At 36.9% G+C, this 23525-nt stretch overlaps 1 protein-coding gene across 1 annotated transcript; it reads left to right on the top strand.

Moving 5' to 3' along the window:
* Nucleotides 1-51: 51 nt before the first annotated feature.
* Nucleotides 52-22521, top strand: LOC128175929 (collagen alpha-4(VI) chain-like). The gene is made up of 25 exons (XM_052841843.1): nucleotides 52-210; nucleotides 1203-1581; nucleotides 1825-2015; nucleotides 2191-2757; nucleotides 2864-3147; nucleotides 3374-3653; nucleotides 3761-3778; nucleotides 3904-4461; nucleotides 4559-4585; nucleotides 4854-5049; nucleotides 5176-5346; nucleotides 5575-5771; nucleotides 5939-6502; nucleotides 6761-6811; nucleotides 12317-12491; nucleotides 13155-13278; nucleotides 13545-13715; nucleotides 14035-14222; nucleotides 14556-14729; nucleotides 15238-15476; nucleotides 17569-17705; nucleotides 17971-18162; nucleotides 18248-18852; nucleotides 19861-19939; nucleotides 21885-22521. Exons 1-25 carry the CDS (start codon nucleotides 150-152, stop codon nucleotides 22302-22304), a joined length of 6048 nt encoding a protein of 2015 aa, XP_052697803.1. The 5' UTR covers nucleotides 52-149; the 3' UTR covers nucleotides 22305-22521.
* The last annotated feature ends 1004 nt before the right edge of the window (nucleotides 22522-23525 follow it).

The raw sequence follows: 23525 nt of genomic DNA, 5'->3' as shown, positions 1-23525 counted from the left end.
ATATATAAAGATCTAGATAATCTGTTCCTCCTTTGGAAGAACAGGTGTTTGCAATCTGACCATTCTCAGGCAAGCACTGGATCGTTCTCCAACAGACCATAGGATACAGACAGAACGCACACATAACACTGGACACCTCACAGGCCGGGATGAGACTGTTGATTCTGCTGGGGGCTATCGCAGCCGGAGTTTGGTCACAGGTACCTGCAGGTAAATCGGCTCTAGGGAGAGACTCACCAAACCCAAAGTTTTATGAGGAGAATTTTATTTTAAATATTTACAAATCTTAACATATAATTATTGGGTTATTTTTCTTAAATCAAAGTCTCGATCGTAATTCTAGATAGTCTTAATTAAGCCAGATATAAATTTGTTTTTAATTAGATAAAATAAAAAAGAAGATTTAAAAAAGAAGAAAAAATTGAATTAATTCTATTAAATTTAATTCAAAGAGAGAAACTCTCAAAATTTCCCGTCGTGTTTATTGGAGGTACGGAACTATAAACCATATGAAGATTGCGCAATAATAATTTCAGGAAGGTGAATACAATGTCAGTGACCCACTTTTATACAAATTACGTACAATGTACTTTAATATATTGACTACATTTCAAATTGTCATGTTAAATGATGATTAAAGAATAATTTCCAACGACATAAAACGAAGTTAAGTTATGAATATCACATTACTTCAAAAACCGACAAGTATGATATTATATAATCGTAGTTTGAGTGAAAGCCATGCCTAGTTGATTTCCTTGTGAGATTATCCATATGCTTGTATATAGAACCAGATTGGGCTGGTACAAACTTTATCATCGGCCAAAATGTGTCACACTTTGCTAGTTTTGAATTCGAAGATCAAGAATTTAACAGTTCTGTCGAATGTTCTCCGACGAAGGCTTGGCACCGTAATACAAATTCTGCACACACATAATAATACTATACGTTAGTCCCGACACAATAACTTAGAAATCGAACATTCAAGATCGATGACTGGTCTAATCAACGTCAATATACATTTAGTGAATAGGATTAACATGAACATTACTAGTAAAAGCCCCTCCCCTCAACCCATAAGCGTGACTCAACTCATAAAAAAACCAAATAGGTCAATCATATACATGTAGGTATTCTAAATACAATTATATATATAGTTCTTTCCTTACATAAGTTTTGACTGAGACAAGCATTATTTACAGGATGCAGGTCCAAGCTGGACATCGTGTTCCTGCTGGACGCATCCTACAGCGAAGGGAGCGAGAACTTCAAGAAACAGGTCCAATTCGTGGAGAACTTCGTCAACCAATTCAACGTCGGACCGGACGCCGCCCAATTCAGCGCCGTCACGTTTGCAACGTCAGTCCATAACGTGTTTTACCTGAACACCTACTCCACTGTATCAGGCGTGGTAAGCGGCATCCAGAAGATCTCGTACAGACCAGGGGCCACCTACACGGACAAGGCTCTCAGTTATGCTCAGACAGTCTCGTTCCAGCCCCAGCATGGAGGGAGACCGGACGCCGAGAAGATCGTCATTGTGTTGACCGACGGCCAGTCATCAAGCCATGCCAACACCCTGTATGTAAATTACCAATGCTAAAAAAGCGGAATGAAAAAGAGGGTTTCGCCTCGATACTGACACATCGATTATTTCATCATATTATATAAGGATTAATTAAAAAAATAATAGAATTCATTTCGAATTCATTATGCGTTTACTCGGTAGCAACTACCCCGGTAGTACATGTAATAGTTAAGAATCCCAATCACACACCGTAGCAATGAACTTCATTAGTATAAATACCATTCTTTATACATCAGCACCCAGGCCCAGGCTTTGCATGCCTCCGGGGCGGAGGTCATTGCTGTTGGTATTGGTAACTCCGTGTCAAACTCTGAACTGGAGGCCATTGCTAGCGATTCAAGCCACGTGTTTCAGGTGCAAGACTTCGATCTCCTAAATACTATCCAAAACCAACTCACTAACGCGGCCTGTCAGCAAGCAGCTTTACGTAAGTATCCCGTTATTAATACCTACCACTCTCCAAATCATGCCTTCCTCCTCCTCCTCCTCCTCCTCTTAGACTAAGTAAGTTATGACTTAAGTCATTTTGCTTTTAAGAAACATGAGGTTATTTTATACTAATTTTGCACCGGCTAATTATGTTAGTTTCTATACAATATCAGACTGTCAGTCAGCGGTCGCAGACATCGTCTTTGCCGTAGACTCCTCCTCAAGCATCACATACACAGATTTCTCAAAACAGACGCTCTTCATTAAAAACCTCGTCAGACAGTACAACGTGGGATCAAACGAAACACAATTCAGCGTGGTGTCATTTGCTTCTAGAGTTCATCCCGAATTCTCTCTGAACAAATACCCATCCAAAACTCAAGTCGTGGGTGCTCTTTCCAGCATCAGGCACCACCTGGGATCAACCCACACAGAGGACGCTTTGAATTACATCGCCAACAACAGTTTTTCTTCCTCCAACGGCGGACGGCCAGGCGTGGACCAGTGGGTGATCGTGCTGACCGATGGAGAGTCGACAACGCCCACAGAAACAGCCGCCGCCGCCGACAGACTCCACAAGATGGGGATTAAGGTGATATCTATTGGTATCGGGAAGGGAGCTAACCAGGCAGAACTAGAGGCCATCGCCACGGACCCCCAGCACGTGTACCGCGTGGACGACTATGACGCTTTACACTCCCTGATGATGAATATTGAGACCACCACATGTGGCTATAATGGTAAAGAAAAATAACGACAAAATATGCGACGGAATACACATATTGCTTTATATGTGTCCATTAGATTTCTAATCACATACTCCGGGTTTTTAAAAATTCATTGCAGCTTGCCACGGCAACAAGGCGGACATCATGTTTTTGCTGGATTCCTCGGCCAGTGAGGGTGCTACCAATTTCCAACATCAGCTCGAATTTGTTCAGAACTTTACAGATAAATTTGACATTGGACCAGACGCAGTGCAGATCGGTCTAGCTACATTCTCCACCAAACCCCACGGCTATTTCTGGCTCAACACATATCAGAACAAGACGGACCTTGTGAACGCCACGGGTTACGTCCCCTACCTCCCGGGCAGTACCTTCACCGACCTTGGTCTGCAGTTTGCACTGGTAAGAAAGCTGGCTCATTGGTCTGGTTACAATAAATAAGCATAGTTATATCCACAAATATCTATTCAGAGGTATCGTACCTGCAACGCTCCACTCATGAATGAGTCATGTAACGTAGCGCAAAACGCCCTCTGGCGAGAGAAGATTTGATTATCCACTTAAAATACTAGTCTCCTGTTTGTTAATATATAATTGGAAACTGGTAATCGTTTTTTTTTATTTTCAGAATGAAAGTTTCACTACTGCACATGGCGCTCGAGACGCCAGTGTACCAAAGATATTGGTGGTGTTAACTGACGGCCAGTCCACGGACCCCCCTGCTACGGCTGTCATGGCTGACCAGTTACATCGCGCGGGCATCAAGGTCATCACCATAGGAATCGGTCAAAACGTGCACAAGTCAGAGCTGACGGTGATCGCCACGGACAGGAACCACGTGTTCACCGCCACCGACTTCAAATCGCTGTCCACCTTACAGACGGACCTACAGCTTGAAACATGTAGAAGTATGAGAGCAAAAGTGTTTCATGTAAATTTTCTCTCATAATACATAGAAAGAATGTTGTAAATTAAATTTTTGACATAGTAAAAAAAAAAGTTTATTCTTTTGCAGATGAGAAACCAAACACAGGTAAACTACATATATTCCCTGTTCTCGTTTTCTGACTTACTGTCAATTTCACGTATATCCAGTTACATGTGCATGATTTTACATTGAGCTGAAACGGTTACAAATATGATTAATGTTGGTTTCAGAATGTGGGGACAAGCCAGCAGACATTGTGTTCGTTCTGGATGCATCAGGTAGTGAAGGTGTGGAAAATTTTAAAAAAGAACTCAACTTCACCGCCGAATTCATCAAGGGGTTTCAAGTTGGACCACAACATGTTCAATTTGGTTTGGTTACCTTTTCTAATTACGGCCGAAGTGAGTTTTATTTCAACACATACAAAGACCTGCAGTCCATTTTACACAAGCTGGAGACGATCCACTACTCTGGCGGCTCCACCCACACAGAATCCGGCCTGTCGAGTGCCAAGTTCCAATTCTACTCGCACCACGGCGCTAGACCCAACGCCCAGAAAATCGCTATTGTTCTAACGGACGGCCAATCCTACTCCACCTCAAGGACGATCCAAAAGGCCAACGACCTAAAGGGGATAGGTGTCAAGGTCATTTCAGTTGGCATTGGAAGTAGTGTGAGTCAGACCGAGCTGAATGGAATCGCCACGGACCTGCAACACGTGTTCAACGTCACCGACTTCAACGCCCTGAATTCAATCCAATACGAGATCAAAACAGCGGCCTGCGCTGGTAAGTATGGATGTATTTCACCGTTTTCACGACATCAATAATGTGTCTTAATCCACTTGTGTGGCTTCGAAATAATTTGTAAATTCTTTCTTTTCAGTTCCTAACCCTCCAGTCATTTCTCCAGGTATGTGCAAGTTGTTCGCAAAGTGTTCAGAAGGCACAAGAACGTCTTTTTCATTATCTTCTACATGTATTTAAGTAGAATATGGAAATTTATACGAGTACATTTTATTTATGGCTTCTTAAAGTCTTTTGTAATACTACAGTCTTATCGTAAGAAAAATACACGTGTAAATACTTGTATATCAATGATTTTAGTAAATGTTCCTGAATGTAAGTGCAGTTTCCCGTACACTCTCAAATGGAAATGCTTCCTTTTTTATTGGCTTTAGAATGTGGAAGTGGACTGTCAGACATCGTTTTCCTCCTCGATTCCTCTGGTAGCGAGACCAGACTGAACTTTCAGAAGATGCTTACGTTTGTCCAGGACTTCACTAGACAGTTTGACATCGGACCCAAAAACGCACAGATCGGAGTAGCCACGTTTTCTTCTGACGTTCATGAAAGAATAAAACTCAACAAATACAGGCGAGTAATTGAAAAACAAATCTAATATAAATTTTTATACTCTTTACTTGTGTTGACTTATTTTGTTAGAGTACACACTCTACCGTCGGTAGATTATTCCATCCATTTTTCTCCTCTTCCGTTCAGTGACAAGACCGCCCTGTTGGCAGCCATTTCTGGCATCCCCTACGACGCGGGAGCGACTTACACGGATGAGGGTCTGCAGTACGCCCGCACGTACGCCTTCCTGCCGTCGCACGGTGGACGAGCAAACGCCAGTCGGATCGTAATAGTGATGACGGACGGACAGTCAATGAAGTACTGTAATACAGATTATCCAATCTCACCTAGCTTATGTGATGTTCAACAGTACATCATGAAAATTATCGTACCCTGATAAGAGTAGACATTTTAGTACATACACTAATTAAATTCAAATTAATCTGACTGATTGTTTTCAAAATGAAATAATAATATCTTTAATAGAGACAGGACATTGTGTTCTGTTGTAATGTTACTGGAAAAGTATGACTGATTCATTTACAGTCACGCCAACACACAACGGGAAGCCACAGCCTTAAAATCACAACCGAACATGAAGGTGATAGCCATCGGGATCGGGTCAGGAGTGAACACCCAGGAGTTGAACAGCATCGCCAGTGATCCCCAGCACGTGTTCACCGTGGCCAACTTTGACGTTCTGAACAAGCTAAACTCGGAACTGACCTTCACCTCTTGTCAAAGTAGGTCAAATGTAGTTACTTTATTCGATACGGACTAAAAAATACATCAATGTAATGACTACATATATATTACTTTCTGCTGATAAAGTGATGCTTGTTTTTTAAAATCATTTTTAAAAATGTTGTCGAAATGCAAAGATGATCATTTTGACATTAATTTCTTTAAGCTTGCGGTTTTATCCAAACCGCCGATATAATATTCGCGGTGGATTCCTCGGGTAGTGAGGGCCCCGTTAATTTCCAGAAACAGCTGGACTTTGTTCAGACCTTCGTCAGGGACCTTCCCGTCGGCCCCAACAACGTTCAGTTCAGTGTGCTGTCCTTCGGTTCCACTGTACAGAACAACTTCTACCTGAACCAGTTCTCTGACAAGCGACCGATATTGGACGCCATTCAGCAGACGGACAACGTCGGGGGGTCCACACAGACAGGAGAGGCGCTACAGTACATCCGGGAACACAACATCCTGTCAGCCAACGGGGCCCGTTCCAATTCCTCTCTGTTCGTCATCGTTCTGACCGACGGAGCGTCCACCGACAAGGCTGCGACCTTGACACAGGCCAATCTGCTGAAGGCCACAGGAGCAACTGTTGTAGCTGTCGGGGTCGGATCTGGTGTGGACAAGGCCGAGCTGAACTCCATCGCCTCGGACCCTAACCATGTGTTCAACGCCCAGAACTTTGATGCTCTGCAGACATTGAAGGAAGATGTGAAGAAAGCGGCTTGTGATGGTAGGATTTTTATGAAGTACATACTTATCTAAATGATGCATTGGGTCTAACTCTTTTGAAATAATAGCTTAATTCAAATGTTAGAATAGTAGGGTCCAAGTATTTGATAGAGAGACAGAACAAACCTGTTTATGTCTCAGTCGTTATATCTATTAATTTGTACACTTATCATGCATTGTTGAATATAAAGCCATTTTTTAATTAAAGATTTACTCCTGTCCTGTATTAGAATACACGTGTCATTTCTCCTCTGTGTAGGTATCAACACGACCATGGTGGCTGTTCCCTCTACAACTCCCATTGTTCTAGGTCTGTTGTTCCAAAAACTACATCATCATGATTGTATATTGCTTCATCAGGCTCTCTCTCTCTCTCTCTCTCTCTCTCTCTCTCTCTCTCTCTCTCTCTCTCTCGTTTTATCGGTCTCTGACTCCTCTGTCTTGTTCTCACAGACACCACCACCACCACTGATGGGGAGATTTATGTCACGGACGCTGCAACCACCACAGAGGAGATCGGTGTTATTGGATAGATTGAGGGTTGTTAAAAAACGATTAACAATCTTTTTCTTCTTACAGAATTCGACCAAAGCAAATGACTTTAACTTCGAACAAATTGTTATCAACCGGCACTCTTCAGTCTATCAATTGTTCTTCGTTAATATTCTTTGAGCTGTTTCATCATTTATTTGTTGCATGATTTATTAAACTGTTCTTTAAATAATAACGATGTAATGCTTTACAATATATTTGTTTATAATTACTTATATGTATGTGTCAACGTCGCCTAAACAGTGTCTTATCATCAATATGACTACACAGGAATGTTAACACCCCCCCCCCCAACCAACCAAAAAACACCCCCAACAATCAACAACATCAAAATCCGCGGTCTGTGTGTTAATGTAGGAAGTGCATTTATTTTCATGTATGGTGGTCACTTCTACGTCTTTTAATTGATACAAATTGAATTCTTAATATTCGATCAAAAGCTCTCCATCGACGTGCATGTATGCACGCCAATAGGAAACAATCCATGGATGAGTAGAAATCGTCTAGCAAATTCATATCAAATTAACCAGCTGGATGTATTCTGAGACTTACTTTGTATAAAATATGATAAATGAAGATTTAAATATGGGTTATAATTAGAAAAAAAAATGAGATTTTATTCTGCCAAACATCCACATGTACAAATTGTTAATTCTAAAGTTCATATAGAGTTAAGAAAGACTTAATCCATAATAAAATTTATCTGATAAAATGAAGAAATATATGTATATATGTATGAATATGTAATATGAAGAAAACCCGTGAGTTTAATGGTGTAACGTATGTACAGAAATCCCATTTTAATCACGCAATTGGTTAATATACAGTACTAGTATTTTTAACGACTCTTCTATATAATACAAGCTGTCATGATATCTATTTTGAAACTACATTTACATCGTCCCATTTTTTAAACTGATTAAACTGCAGGTCTTTAATTAACAAACCTTTAAAATTTTGTAATTTTATTGCTTTTTTAATATCACAACAATATTTTACCCTACGCCCCCTGGACCCCCACCAGGGCTGTATCCTGAACCCACTGGGATTCCCTGCCTACAATCTAATTAAAATAAGAATTTCCATCCGCTCCCCGATGTCTTGTTCCACGCAACATATCGAAAAGGGGCCTACGTACACCCTCTAACCATCAAATCCAGGATCCACACCTGAAAACATTTACGTGTTATAAATAAAACGGCGTACGAGTTAACTTGTTTCATTGTTTACATTTTCCTCGACATGTTGGTCAGGCGTCGTTGACAACACATCACTGTGACTATTATTTACCTGACCAGAAAAAGGCCAAAGACGGCATATTTGTACACATTTCAGGTAATCTAACAATGCTCTCAATTTTAAAAAGATCAATAGTCGTGACCGGAATATACATACATGTATATACAAGATGCTTAAATTTCAAGTGCTATTTAAATTTCATTATCTGTTTAGGTATTCTCTTTTGAGAAGTGGACAGGCATAGCCTACATCCAGCTACATAGCCTTTATAGCCTACATGGATGTAGGCTATGCCTGTCCACTTCTCAAAAGAGAATACTGTTTGCGGAGTACGGAAAAATTATTAATACATAATAATAACATAATGCATCTGTTGCAAAAACAAATGCCTATGAGTGGATCAAACAATTTCAGAAACGGCTATATTAATTTTAAGACATTTAGTCTTGAATGCCCGCTATGAGGCCCTAGTACATGTAGGTCCAGTTAAGACTCTGCACAGTACGGGCTCAGGAGGTGGTGAATTTAGTAAAATTTAGAAGGAATATGTATTGCTGGTGATGATCCAGAGTGCAAAGCTTTTGGAAGTTAATTAATTATAAGGGATGCTTCAAAGCTCTTTGAAGTGAAGGATAGAGCAAAGCCCCTGGAATAGAATGGTGGGACAAAGCCCCTGTTATTGAAGAATTGGACAAAGCCCTTGAAAATAAAGGATGGAACAAAGCGGGAATAGAGATACTAATTTTAATGTGTATTAAGATTTTTTAAAAAGTGAAACCTAACACACATGGACTCAGGGTGGAATTTCCTGAATGCTTCTAAACTAATGAGAATTTTATTTTTCACTATTTTTTCGACAGAAGGGAAGGGAAAATAAAGAGATCCCAGTCTTCATAATTTTTATACCAATACTTTTACCTGATTAGTGAGGAAAACCAAAATTATCCCGTGATATCTGTAAATGCCTGATATTATGATTGAACAATCCAATTTAGCCGATATTGCAAGAGTAGGAAATCTTATGATTATTTGCTTTAACTACATTACCCACAACACACGAAATATGTTTTTTAAGGAATTATATAAATCAACATAGATTATCTTATTTTAACATGTCAGTTTTTCATTAACATATGTATACACATGTATCATATTGTTTGAAAAGTTAAGGATGCTCGATTTTTACGGATGAAAACAAGTGTAATCATCTCGAGACCCGTTCAGCAAAGCGGAATCTCGCAAACGCTCGCCAGAACTTTCAATCTGTTTGCTTTACTGAGCCTGCATTTGTAACCGTTTACGCTTTACAAATCATTTAATTTAATTAGCAAGGATATTGATTTCATACCATTTTGCAAAATTTCAACAGTGACTAACGTATGTGAATTCCAACACTATCCTGGACTCGAGTACTTGGCAAATTCCGACGATACGTTTACAGGATGAAGGCGCGGGGGGAGGCCATCAGACTCCAAGACTCCATCTCTGTAGTGACGTCATTCGGAGAGCACGTCGTGGAGTTGTGTTACGGGGACATTACCAAACTTCCGGTGGAGGAGAAAATGGACATCATCATGGTCTCGGCCTTCATTGGTAGGTCAATACCATAGATTACATTGGGAAGAGTCTGTCAATTGATTCGTGAAATCTGTACAGTGCTTTGAATAAATGTCAATATATCTTCGCCAAATTCAATGCAAACACAAACAATATTGCCAAGTCTTTGCAAAATGTAATACTTTGACATTATATCACAGAAATGTTGGTAAATGTTTATGTATAATACTACAACACTAACGTCAATCCAAATGTTTCACTGCGTAATGTACAACTACGATAATCCAAATATTACACTATGATACTGTAAAACCAACGTCAACCTAAATTTTAAAGTATAACTAACAAAACATAACACCAACGTCAATCCAAATGTAACACTATGACACTACAACAACATTATCAATCCAAATGTAACACTATGACACTACAACAACATTATCAATCCAAATGTAACACTATGACACATCAACATTCAACAAATGTTTCACTATTACACTACAACACCAAAACCAATCCAAATGCCGCACTATAATACAACAACAGAGATGATAATCCAAATATTACACTATGATACTGTGAATTTTTCGGAGTAAAAAATAATGATGTGCCAATGAAAATATCTTGGATATTTTTCATTTCATCGGTTTCAACTGTACATTGTTCATATTGATAAGTATTTTTATTAAATTAGTTCAAATCTGACGGAAACAATACTGGATACAGATTATAGTAAGACGGAACAACACCATTGTTAATCCAAATGTTACACTATTACAAAATAAAACGGTCAATTATAATGCACACTATGACACTACAGCATTAACATAAATCCAAAAGAAACGATATAAGACTACAATACAAACATCAATTAGGATGTAAAACTATGGCCATATATCAGCAATGTAAAACCAAATGTTACATTATGTCACTATAACACATACGTCAATCCAAATATTACACTATGACAATACAACACCAACACCAATAATAATGTAACATTATGTGACCATATCAACAACGTCAATCCAAAAGAAAATCCAAGTCACAATAACATCAATGTCAATCCAAATGTTACACCATGACACTGTAACACAATCCAAATGTTACTCTATGACACTGTTACACAATCCAAATGTAACACTATGTCACTATAACACCAAAGTCGATCCAAATGTTACACTATGACACTGTTACACAATCCAAATGTTACACTATGACGCTGTAACACAATCCAAATGTTACTCTATGACACTGTTACACAATCCAAATGTAACACTATGTTACTATAACACCAACATAGATCCAAATGTTACACTATGACACTGTTACACAATCCAAATGTTACGCCATGACACTGTAACACAATCCAAATGTTACTCTATGACACTGTTACACAATCCAAATGTAACACTATGTTACTATAACACCAACATAGATCCAAATGTTACACTATGACACTGTAACACAATCCAAATGTTACACTTTGACGATGTAACACAATCCAAATGTTATTCTATGATCTTTTTACACAATCCGAATGTAACGCTATGTCACAATAACACCAACATAGATCCAAATTTTACACTATAACACTGTAACACAATCCAAATGTTACACCATGACACTGTAACATAATCCAAATGTTACTCTATGACACTGTAACACAATCCAAATGTAACACTATGGCACTATAACACCAACGTAGATCCAAATGTTACACTATGACACTGTAACACAATCCAAATGTTACACTATGACACTGTAACACAATCCAAATATAACACTAGTAACTATAACACCAACGTCGATCCAAATGTTACACTATGACACTGTAACACAATCCAAATGTTACACTATGACACTGTAACACAATCCAAATGTTGCACTATGACACTGTAACACAATCCAAATGTAACACTAGTCATTATAACACCAACGTCAATCGAAATGTTACACTACGGCACTGTAACACGAATGTCAGAGTATTATGACACGTGGATAAGAGACTACGAAAAAAGTATCACTATGATGCCGTTATACATATGCCAGTTTTTTCTAACTTCTGTACCATGGTAATACATCATAACGTCAGTCTAAACCAAACGTTCACTAAATTTAACTAAATGTGATACTGTTACACTAACGTGATAAGAACCAAACAATCAATGTTTTCTGAATACATACTAGACAATTCAACAATAAAATGCTTTCTTTGGTGACTCATGAGGGTATGAAGGTTGTCACATTGCAGAAAAATACATCACGGCGTTAGTAGCTTTATTTTGTTATCGCTACCTTCATAGCCCGCATGAATCATCAAAGTAAGCATTTGCTTTTTGAATGTAAATATATATCGATAATTATGACTTATATGGTAGATTAATGTGCTCATTTATGTAATAATGATTAATTGCCGTTGTATTTGAATTAGAAACAATACAGTTTTCGTTTATATGTATTGTAGGTGATTATTCAAACGCCAGAGGGACTCTGATTGGGGCTCTTTTCGCTAATCTTGGCATCTCCACCCGGGAATTGTCAAAAGACAAAGAAATGGACCTACGGACCCACTATTCCTGCTGGCTGTCTAAACCCTTACCACTGGATCTGCCATTTGGACGATTGCTCTGTTTCGAAAAGTTAGATATCATCGAAAAATTGATCTTATTGAAAAAATATATTCAATTTGGTGGTTTTTTTTGCATGCGTCATTAAAATTCTGAAGAAACTATAATCTGCCCCAAGATATCGTTTCCGTCACTTTTTGACATTTTTAAACGAAAATACACATACCTGTCAAAGAAACTGGTTATAGGGGAAACATTAAACGTCTGCATTGTGTGGATTGCTGATATCTTTTTTTTAATTCAATTTAATTTAACATCTGGGTACTTTCGTGTCGTTGGCAATGCAAAATTCCATTTTGAAAAAGGGGCGTTTTTAAAGAATAAATATACATGTATGACGTTTTCTTCTATTGAATAAACATTGTTTTAACTTTGAGGTATTTAAGAGTATCGAATTTTAAAGTGGCGTTATACCATGGGGCAGATAATAAGTACAGATATATCCATGTAAATTATACCTACCTTATTACCAAATGATTGCTATTGGTTTTCAAATAAGATATGTTCAGTCCCACTTAAACGTAAAAAAATAATATAATGCTGGAATATATTTTAAAGATTCAACTATCTAAACTCATATATTGATATTGTGAGAAAAAAAATCCCTGAAAAATAACTTGAGCATTCTGAGAATTATGGCTCAGAGAGTGTACATTGATATGTTTACTGATGTAGAACAAGAGGTTGCAGCGACAACTCACTGGAACGACAGATCAGAGATATCTTTAAGGTCTTAGTTCCTCTCCTGAAAAACCAGAGTACAACAATTATAACTCCACTGTTGTCTACCGGAAACCAGGTAATCACACGTGATATCATGATAGGTGACTGACACTTATGCATCGTTGTAACTTTTTAGTATTCAGGTATGTTATATCAATGACTGAGGTGACAAAATAGAGGGACAAAATATACTTAGTAACCGATTCAATGCATTTCTAATGATCAATATAGATCACCTTCCTAAAGTAGGTGGTGCGGAAAATATTTGATGTCATGTCTTTATTCTGATAGATGTAGTGAATTTTCTATGATGTGTCTATTTGTTTTTTTTTTCATTTAAAGCACTCGGACGAAATCACAGTGCTGCAATCAATAGTTACTGGCGCCATAAGTTGGATCCAGGCAGGGCTTCCCCTGAAAAAGTTAAAAATAGTTCTATACGAAGACAACAACAAGGAGCTAAATAGTAAATTCGCCAAGTTAAAGCAAACACACCTGAAATCTCAGCGTAAGGTCAGTCTTTTTTCTACATCCCGTAAATTCACTACGAAAAATATGCATACGGTAAATATGAAGTAGAAAATTGGAAACTTAGTACTGCATCCTTGAACAGCTAGTGGACGTTTCGTGTAATTCACAAGGTTCGCAAACTCAATGCACAATTATAACTAATTTTCCTTTTAATGATAAAGATTTTTAAACGGCATCTAAATTTGAATAAAAACGCATAAAATTCTGCATTTATTGCGGAACAGCATCCAATTCTCCCAGTATGAGTTATCTTTCTTATCAAACGAGCGTTCCACCTTGAATTAATGTTTTCACCCTGTAGAGGCAAGCTGTTAAAGAATATGACATATTTCTGATGCATCAACCAACTGACGCGACGATAGTTTCCTCACTGAAGCAGAATCTCCTTGCCAAGAACGATAAACTGTCCATTTATTACGACCCCTCCAAGTTTGACCAGAAAGGTGTCTGGCAGCAGGAAATATTTGATCTGATGATGGGCAGTAAAAGGTTAATAAAGAATATAGAACAATTTCTCAGATAGAGTCTAGCAATTTCTATGCCTTAATTTATGACTTGTGAATAGCGGATGTTCAGTTTTCTGCAGCGTTTCAGCTAAAGTAGAAATTATTCTGATGCGATTAGGGTCAGGTTTATAATTGTATATATTCTAATCTGAATCTGTATTGATTGTGTTTATAAAATTGATTTGAAAATGAATCAGAAATTCATATCTAATCTTAAACTGAATCAGAAATTTACATTATATGATGACACAATCATCTTTTTTAAAAACGTTGTTTTAGAGAGCTTTAACTTAAACTTTTGGATCCATTATGACAGGATTGTTCCAGTGTTGACCCCTAACTTTGTCAAAAGTGACGAGTGTTTGGAAATGTTTAACATGGCCATTTGCTGCACACGGAGGAAGGGAAAAGATTTCCTGGTGCCCCTGTACTTTGAAACTATCCAGATTATACCGGTCAGCATCAGCTTGGTCCAGTTCCTGGACTGCAGGTTAGAGGTCATTTTCATATCTCGCTACCTACAAATGTATACTGTTGATTCCTAATAAAGACATGAAGAACTAATATCCGCGTAGAATCCTGAGAAGCACATCTCGTGGGTTTTAAAATATCGCTTTTATTTTTCAGACAAATGTAAACTAAATTCAACTATAGTAAAAATTTGGCGTTCGCGATTTTATGTTCTCGAGTCACGATTTGATGCAAAACGGTTAAAGAGCGGAATTAAATACTCGCGTAAAATAAGGCATCTACAGAAATTATCACGTACCGTTCTTGCCTCAGTGATATAGCAAACTAACAACTTACTATTGCATCATAAATCAAATTGGTTTCAGTACTATTGCAATCTTTTAGTTTTAAAGATGGCAGTTTGATGTGTACATACAAGTACGATATGTTATTAAATGAAGAAAACTATTTTAACACTCGGCAATCGAATATTAATACGTGATACTATAAATGCGCTAAATGATTATTCTGTAGTGACTGTATTCCAGGGTCAGGAAGGAAGGAGACACTCCTGCTCTGAAGATGGAGTCGGTCTGTACTCGGCTGATGCTGACAGAGACAGAGGGTGGGGAAAGTAATGTCTCTCAAGCAGACGACAATGTCAACCATGACGTCTTCATTTCGTATGCTCACAAAGATCCCAAGCAAGCCCAACTTTTGTTGGACGAGTTTGAGAAGCAGTATCCTGATATGGAAGTGTTTTTTGACCGACAAGATTTAAAAGTCGGTATGTCCTGCAACTTCAAAGTTGGAATTTTAAAGATTTTTTTTTAACAATTTGGCACTAATACGCTCCGGTAATAATTTAATTCTGGTTGTAACGTGCTTTCTGATTGGCAAAAAAAAATTATTTTATATCGTAAAAAGAATGTTGCCTACGTCATAGTAAGACTAACGTCAAAAACGTATCAATACGCCTGACATTGCGTTTGAATTTTGTACAATTTTTCGTCATTTTAAAGAAAGGTCATTTACGTCATTTTAAAGTCAAATGACTGTTTTTATCAACAATGAAGAATACAAAAATTGAATTATAAGCAATTAATTCAATATTTATTAGTTTTATACGATATGAAATGGTTTGAAACGGTTTACGCTTTTTTTATAAACCGCCTCGCGGTTTATAAAGCGTTACTGCCCAAAACCATTTTATATCGTATAAAACAAATATATATTGAGTTCATTCCTTAAATAAGACTAAATCAATATCACAAAAAAAAAGATAACGAAAAGATGCATGTCTGCTTGTCTGTTAAGATATAGAAAAATAATCATATTTTAAATTTAATGTACATGTATTTGGAATTTTTTCTTTGCTTAAAAATAGAAAATTATTTTATTGCAGTAAAAATCATACCAAAATTCTACGTTGGAGCTGGTTGGTAGTTCGTCGTTATATGGTTCATAAACATATATTTGCATATCCATTGTTCTTTCCCACTGTAAGCCTATACAGAGGAACTGCAATTATAATTAAGAAATAAACAACGTTATTTAGTGAACATGGCGTTATGAATAGCAATTGCTCTGTTGGCATATTCCATGATGCGCGCTAGCGCATCATGGAAAATATGCCAGCAGAGCAGTTGCTATTCATAACGCCATGTTCACTAAATAATCGTTGTTTATTACTTATATTTGCATTTTACCACTCGCAAATACCCTGTATTAGCCTAGACCTTGACATTTAGCTATTACATCAAAAGTAAACATTCAGACTGTAATATATCTTTTTAATTCACATAGATTTGTTAACAGAATCAATGATATGTTATAAAAGTAATTCCTTTAAAATGTTATCAAAAACATGTTTTAATATTACATGTAAATACGTCAATTTTAATTGAGTTGGAGAAAAACACATGATGTATCGTATAGTGGTTTAAATCTATAACGTCATGGAAAAGTATATATATAACGTTACACCTTTATGACGTCATAGTATACTGACAGAGCAATTGCGATTATAGAGAAATAATTGCAGCTCCTCCGTATGGGCTTACAGTGGGAAAGAACAATGGAAATGCAAATATTTTTCTATAATCGCAATTGCTCTGTCTGTATACTATGACGTCATAAAGGATACATTAAAGTCTGAATGCAATACCTAAATGTCTAGGTCTAGGCTAAAACAGGGTATTTGCGAGTGGTAAAATGCAAATATAAGTAATAAACAACGATTATTTAGCAAACATGGCATTATGAATAGCAATTGCTCTGCTGGCATATCTTCCATGATGCGCTAGCGCGCATCATGGAATATGCCAACAGAGCAATTGCTATTCATAACGCCATGTTCGCTAAATAACGTTGTTTATTTCCTAAATATATTTAAGGAATGAATTCAATAGTTATTTGTTTTAAACGATATAAAATGGTTTTGGGCTGTTTACGCTTTATAAACCGCGAGACGGTTTATAAAAAAGCGTAAACTGTTTCAAACCATTTTATATCGTTTAAAACTAATAAATATTGAATTCATTGCTTATAATTTAATTTTATTACTCTTCATTGTTGATAAAAACGGTCAATTGACTTTTAAAATGACGTAAATTTGTACAAAATTCAAACGTAACGTCAGGCGTATTGATACGTTTTTGACGTTAGTCTTACTATGACGTAGGCAACATTCTTTATACGATATAAAATAATTTTTAGCCAATCAGAAAGCGCGTTACAACCAGAATTAAATTATATAGGCCTACATGGTTCGGCGTAAGCGTCAGAAGAGAAGTACTAAATTGCACATTACAGAGATATTTTTAGGCAGAATTAGTGTAAAATCTATAACGTCATCTTTTGAAATTTCTGTGACATAGGCGGTATGTGGCAGAAAGGCCTGTACTACTCTCTGGACACCGTCAAGTGTGTGGTGGCGCTAGTGTCGCCTAGTTACCTTTCGTCTGTGGTCTGTCAGGAAGAGTTCAACATCGCAATGTATCGCAGTCAAAACAAAGCAAGTATATCACATCAGCCCTGACAAATTAGAATTATATTGCTTACAGAAAATAGTCCAACATTGTTCAAGTTTACCGTGTAATTTGAATAAGTCTAATTGCTGACTGTTTACTGTTTAACGTCCTTTTGAGATTTTTCACTAATAATGAGATATCATTATTTAACGTTGAAGCTGTTTTGGTCAATCTTTGACTTCATTAGCTAAACCGAAAAAATTGTTAACCGTAAGGATTATGATTTGATGACTTTTTTACCCGTTTTAGGCCGATAATTTACTTTTGATTCCTGTGTGTATCGAGGACATTCCTTCTGTTCCATGCCTTTATGGTCAGCACAGGCTTGTAGACTTTAGAGGAAACCAGTATAGTGAATTGATTCCAAGTCTTGTTAAAGATGTTGCATCCTGGGTTAAAGCAAATAAAAGGCCAAAGTACTGCTCTAACACAGCATCAAAGGTGAGACTTTATTTTAAAAGAGTTATTTCTTTCCTTTCTATTTAACATTTCACTATTTCTGTTTACTTTTTGGATTGATTTTCAGGTCGCCCTGTTTGATTTTAAGAGAATGTCTGAAATCAGAAAAAAAGAGGTGTATGATTCATATAATATAAGAACAAACAGCGTGGAGAGGAAATCCTCTTTTTCTGTGCCCCCGCTGAACCAGTCTGAGAATCACGTGGTAGTTAGTGTCAGTCAGAACGACCTTTCCCTGGCCACTAGTTTGTTGTACCAGCTAGAAAAGAAAAGCCCGGATATTCAGACCAGTCTTATAGTTGACAGGACAGGCACTGACTTAAAGTGTTTGCAAACGTCTCAAAAAATTGTAGTGTTTTTATCGAATCAATATCTGGAATCGCCTCACCACTTGGAGGAACTCTTCATATCCATAATCCGCCAGAGAAACGAGCGGGGGAGGAAGGTTCTGTACTTGTGTCAGGCCTCCCAGCTCGCGGACAAACCTTCATTCGCACATTTACTACCCATTGATATCAATCTAGGGGACCCATTTTGGAACGGTATGTTCACAGAATCAACAAAAACTGTGAAACTGTCTTTAAGGGATCTGCAGGGGTCTTTTACATACAGATCACAAGATTTTGCAGCCATGACCAAACTAGCGGACGACATTTTGCTTGAAATTGCTGGGTATGTTTTGTACAATTTACTCATTTCAGTATATTTACATTTTTCTTGTTCTTGCCTGTTACAACACTACAAATCAGATTTGTAACGTTAACTTTGTCAAATACATTTCATAAATGACGAAAATGATGCACTGTGGGACACGAACGGGGTTTGCATAACTATAAAAATGAAAATAATGTAACAATGTCAGTAACTTAAGTGAACAATTGTTGAAATTATATAAATATAGTAATAAGGAATTATTCTGTTAACTTTATATGGTAATCAAATACATTCGGGGTTGATCAAATCTTTGATAATGTCCTTCGGGCTTTGATCACGCCCGACCGTATTTGACCACTTCATAATATTCAAAGAATGATTCGATCCTTATTCTTTATATTGAACTGTAAATATTGTAAATGTATACCATAACCGTATACATGTTTGATATTTGATTTGTCACCTCGGCCGTTCGTTTTATGATACAATGTGTAAAAAAAGCCATTCCAATCTTTTTTTTCACTTGAAAACAAACATTTTTCCATTTTTTAACCTGATGATTATATAATGATTGAATAATTTTTTCAAAGATTGTAAAACATTCCAGATATGCTTCAATTTAGTACATTTTCTTCCAAATTAAAAGTGTGTCCATGATTTATCGACTGACGTTGCTCATCATCTCCTTAATCGATTTTTTTTTTCAAATTGCTCAATTACATAATTTTGATTCATTAATATTTGCGGGTATTACTTTTGATTTCGTAAAATTCACAATTTTAAGGTCACGCAAATTTGTTGTTAAAGTATTTTCTTTTTAAAATTATATCATATTTCCATTAACATTTAATTTTAATATTTATTTCGTGTTATGTTGGTTCGATACTTAAAACTACAAAAGTTTGTACAAAGAATTAACTCAAGTAAGACACAGATGTCGCTTTGTAGAATTAAGCCTGTTATAAATTAAAAATTCAAAGAGAATTGGACGAAAGAAATCCTTTATTTCAGTTTTATTCGTTACAGTCTTACCCAAGCTAAACCATCACCAATCATTGAAAATGGAATTCAAGAGAATTCAGCAGTCCCACTAGAACTAAGCCAGGTAATTATATTCACTTTAGATCAACGTTTACTTACCGGTATTTTAAAATCATATTTAATAAAGTCGGTACATACAGGGTGTCCCAGAGTAGCTGATACCATATATTCTTTAAATAACGTTTGATTAAATTTATTTAACAAAAGGTCAAACGCATTTTCTTAAATGTTTCTGATGTAAATTTTCACTTAGCAAATTTCACAAACATTCATAAGAAGATGGGTGGATAAGGCGTGTAAAATGCCCATACACAGTCGGACAAGCTACTGAAAAATTAAAATATCAATAAATCTGATATTTTTTTTTTTAAATAATCATTGAAACAAAATATATTTAACATATCATTGATTTGTAACCTATAAATATGTTCAATACTTGGAATATGTTGACTCAAACAGGCGTATACGTATCAAAACCTGCAAATATTGTCATTTTTTAGAGCTTCAAGACATTTTCTTTCCTAGAGTGGGTGTGTGCTCCATATTTTTCTCATAGTCTAAATAAGGTCTAATGGAAAACAAACCGATTTCGGTCAACAAAAATGCGGAGAGATGACCCACTATACATTAAAAATATCATTTTGTATCCCAACAATTGAACGTTTTGAAAAAATAATACAAGTCCGTAAATTCGTGGCCAAAGTCACACTTAACATTTAAACAGCATACTTTGTTGTGTCTGAAATGGCTCAGTGGTTAGAGCACCTGTCATAAACTAACATTGTACTTAGAGGGTTTTTATGTTATGGGTTCGATATCACCAAAATTTAAGGCAATATTTTTTTCTTGTCGTTTGTTAATTATATTAAACATAGGCGTCGGAAGCAAATTGAAAGTGGGGGGGCTAGACTAATCCTCAGAAATATTGAGAAAAAAGTAATTCCCAAAATCATGGAAATCCTAATCCGTGGGGGGGGGGGGGGGGGGGGGGGGGGGGGGGGGGGGGGGGGAGTAGGCCTATACTTCCAAAAAAACAATTACCTAACCAAATATTTTTTTTTCAAAATCATGAAATTCCTAATCCGTGGAGGGGGGAGGGGGGGGGGGCTAGTATGCTTCTGAATCTAACTTCTCAATCTTTCAAGGTAAATTAGGAACGATAATCTTTCCTGCGAAAAAAAGTGGGGGGGGGGGGGGGGGGGGCTGAACCCTCTATCATGCTATGTTTCTAATGGTTAGGTATAACTTTGCAAAAAAAGTAGGGGGGCTAAGCCCCCCCTAGCCCCCCCGGTTCCGACGCCTATGTTAAAACTGAATATAGTTAGAAATTGAGCTTTTGCAAACTTGTATTATAATATATTTGAATTAATTTAAATAGGAAAAAATAAATTCAAAATGGTACATGTATTTAACGACTGAACCAATGGGCATTTGCGCTATCTTATTCCCCCATCTTCTTTTTGACAAACTGAGCATTGTTTATGAAAACCACAACAAAAATTAGAGTGTGTCTAGATGACGTCCTTTTTATCAATAACAACGTCAATTGGATGAGTAAAATTCCTCACAACATCCCATTTGTAATGATCTAATTTCCTCAAATCCTCTTACTATTTAAAGAATATGTTCCTTGTTGAGTTTTTTTCCCCAGAGTATTTTTTTTTCATTATTCGTGCAACTATATCTGGAGTCGGTGTTTGAAAATACAGGTTTAAAACGGAAGATGCCTGCTCTCTTGTTCGATCAATCTTGAATACAATTCAATTCAACCAAAGAAATGTGATGCAACTTTGTGACATCATAATTCAATGAAAAGCACGTTTTTCTTTAAACTTTTTTTGGAAAAGAAATTAACTATTTTACTTTTATTTGAGTTAGAAGTTACAAGATTTGGCCAAACATTTAATTTATATGAATTTCCAATGGTATCAGATAAGATGGGACACCCTGTATGTATGTATACTGATCAAGTCGTTAGTATATGTTCTGATTCTAATTTCATTTTAAAGTGTCTGGTAAAGATGACTGATACACCTCAGAGTTTTGATAATTCAAGACTTCCTCGGACGGCTGAAGAGTCTAACGACCCAAACAAAGAACAAGCACCGGTCCCACTACAAAGCAGTGCGCGCCAGGAGGATGCAAAGCCAGACAGAGAACACGCGCCTGTTACTTCTCCAAACGACCCGCCCCAGGAGGACACGAAATCCAAGGATCCTGACACGGCACCAAAGTTAACTACCTCTCCAAACGATCCGCCCCAGGAGGACACGAAATCCAAGGATCCTGACACGGCACCAGAGTTAACTACCTCTCCAAACAATCCGCCCCAGGAGTCGGAGTCTATACCCCCAGTGTCTGACCATAGCCCATCTAAAGATGCTAGAACTCGCTCAGAAAAGAAATCCTCCTCCTGTAATATTCTTTGACGAAAGAATTCTGTCCGTTTTATTTTTCATCTAACTGCACACAATGGACACTTGTAGTTGTAGTTGTACCTGGCAACGGGTAACACAACGAATCGTTACATGCGCGTAAATTATGCGCGTACGGTTCGCCGTGGAATTCACGTCATTACAATATAAAAGCTGTATAGTTTTCTTTAAAATTAAGAAATTCAGTATAATAAAATAAATAGTGCCTGTTTTGAAGGATAACAGTTGAATTGACACCCCTCGAAAACTATTGTCAACACCCGCTCCACGTCGGTTGAGCTGAACTTTATTTATTTTACAACGATTGATAAACAAGTTCTACAACTTATATTAATATCTCTCGTTGGCACGGATGTCAGCGCGAGGGGGTCATTGGTGTGGGAAGAAGCCGGAGTACCCGGAGAGAACCGACGTGTCCAAGCGGGCGACCGCCATACCCTATCACATACTACCTCTGTTGATCACGGGGATCGAACTCGGGTCGCAGCGGTGAAAAGCGAGTGCATTGTCCACTACGCTACCTGGACACCTTACACCTTATACATGTACACTTGTGTACGAAAGACGAATAGGGCCACTTAAAAAAATATTTTTATCTCGTAATTACGAGAAAAAAATCTCGTTATTACGAGTTAATTATCTCTTTATAACGAGTTAATTATCTCGTTATTACGAGAAAAGATCTCGTTATTACGAGAAAAGATCTCGTTATTACAAGTTAATTATCTCGTTATTACGAGATAATTATCTCGTTATTACGAGAAAAGATCTCGTTATTACAAGTTAATTATCTCGATATTACGAGAAGAGAAAGGATCTCGTAATTACGAGAAAATATCTCGTTATTACGATTTAATTATCTCGTTATTACGAAATAGTTTTCTCGTAATTACGAGAAAAAATCTCGTTTATTACGAGTTAATTATCTCGTTATTACGAGAAAAGATCTATTAAAAATGGCGCGTATCATTATTCTATTCTTTTTACGTAAACTGTATGAACTACTGCAATGTCTATTGATATACACATACTTAGCATTATCATCGTTTAAAAGCGTACTCATAATTAGATATAAAATCGGACTAAGCAGTTTTAAAGAAATTTCAGAAGAAGTAGCAAAGCAGATTGATTAATAAATTCATTGAACTAATTATCAATAATGAAAAAGGATACGTGGAATTTGTTTTCAGACTCCAAAATGTTAATATATTTAAT

Source organism: Crassostrea angulata, chromosome 3 (assembly GCF_025612915.1).
Source record: "Crassostrea angulata isolate pt1a10 chromosome 3, ASM2561291v2, whole genome shotgun sequence".
In the NCBI taxonomy this organism is placed as follows: domain Eukaryota; kingdom Metazoa; phylum Mollusca; class Bivalvia; order Ostreida; family Ostreidae; genus Magallana; species Magallana angulata.
This window is presented reverse-complemented; position numbering and strand designations above follow the sequence as displayed.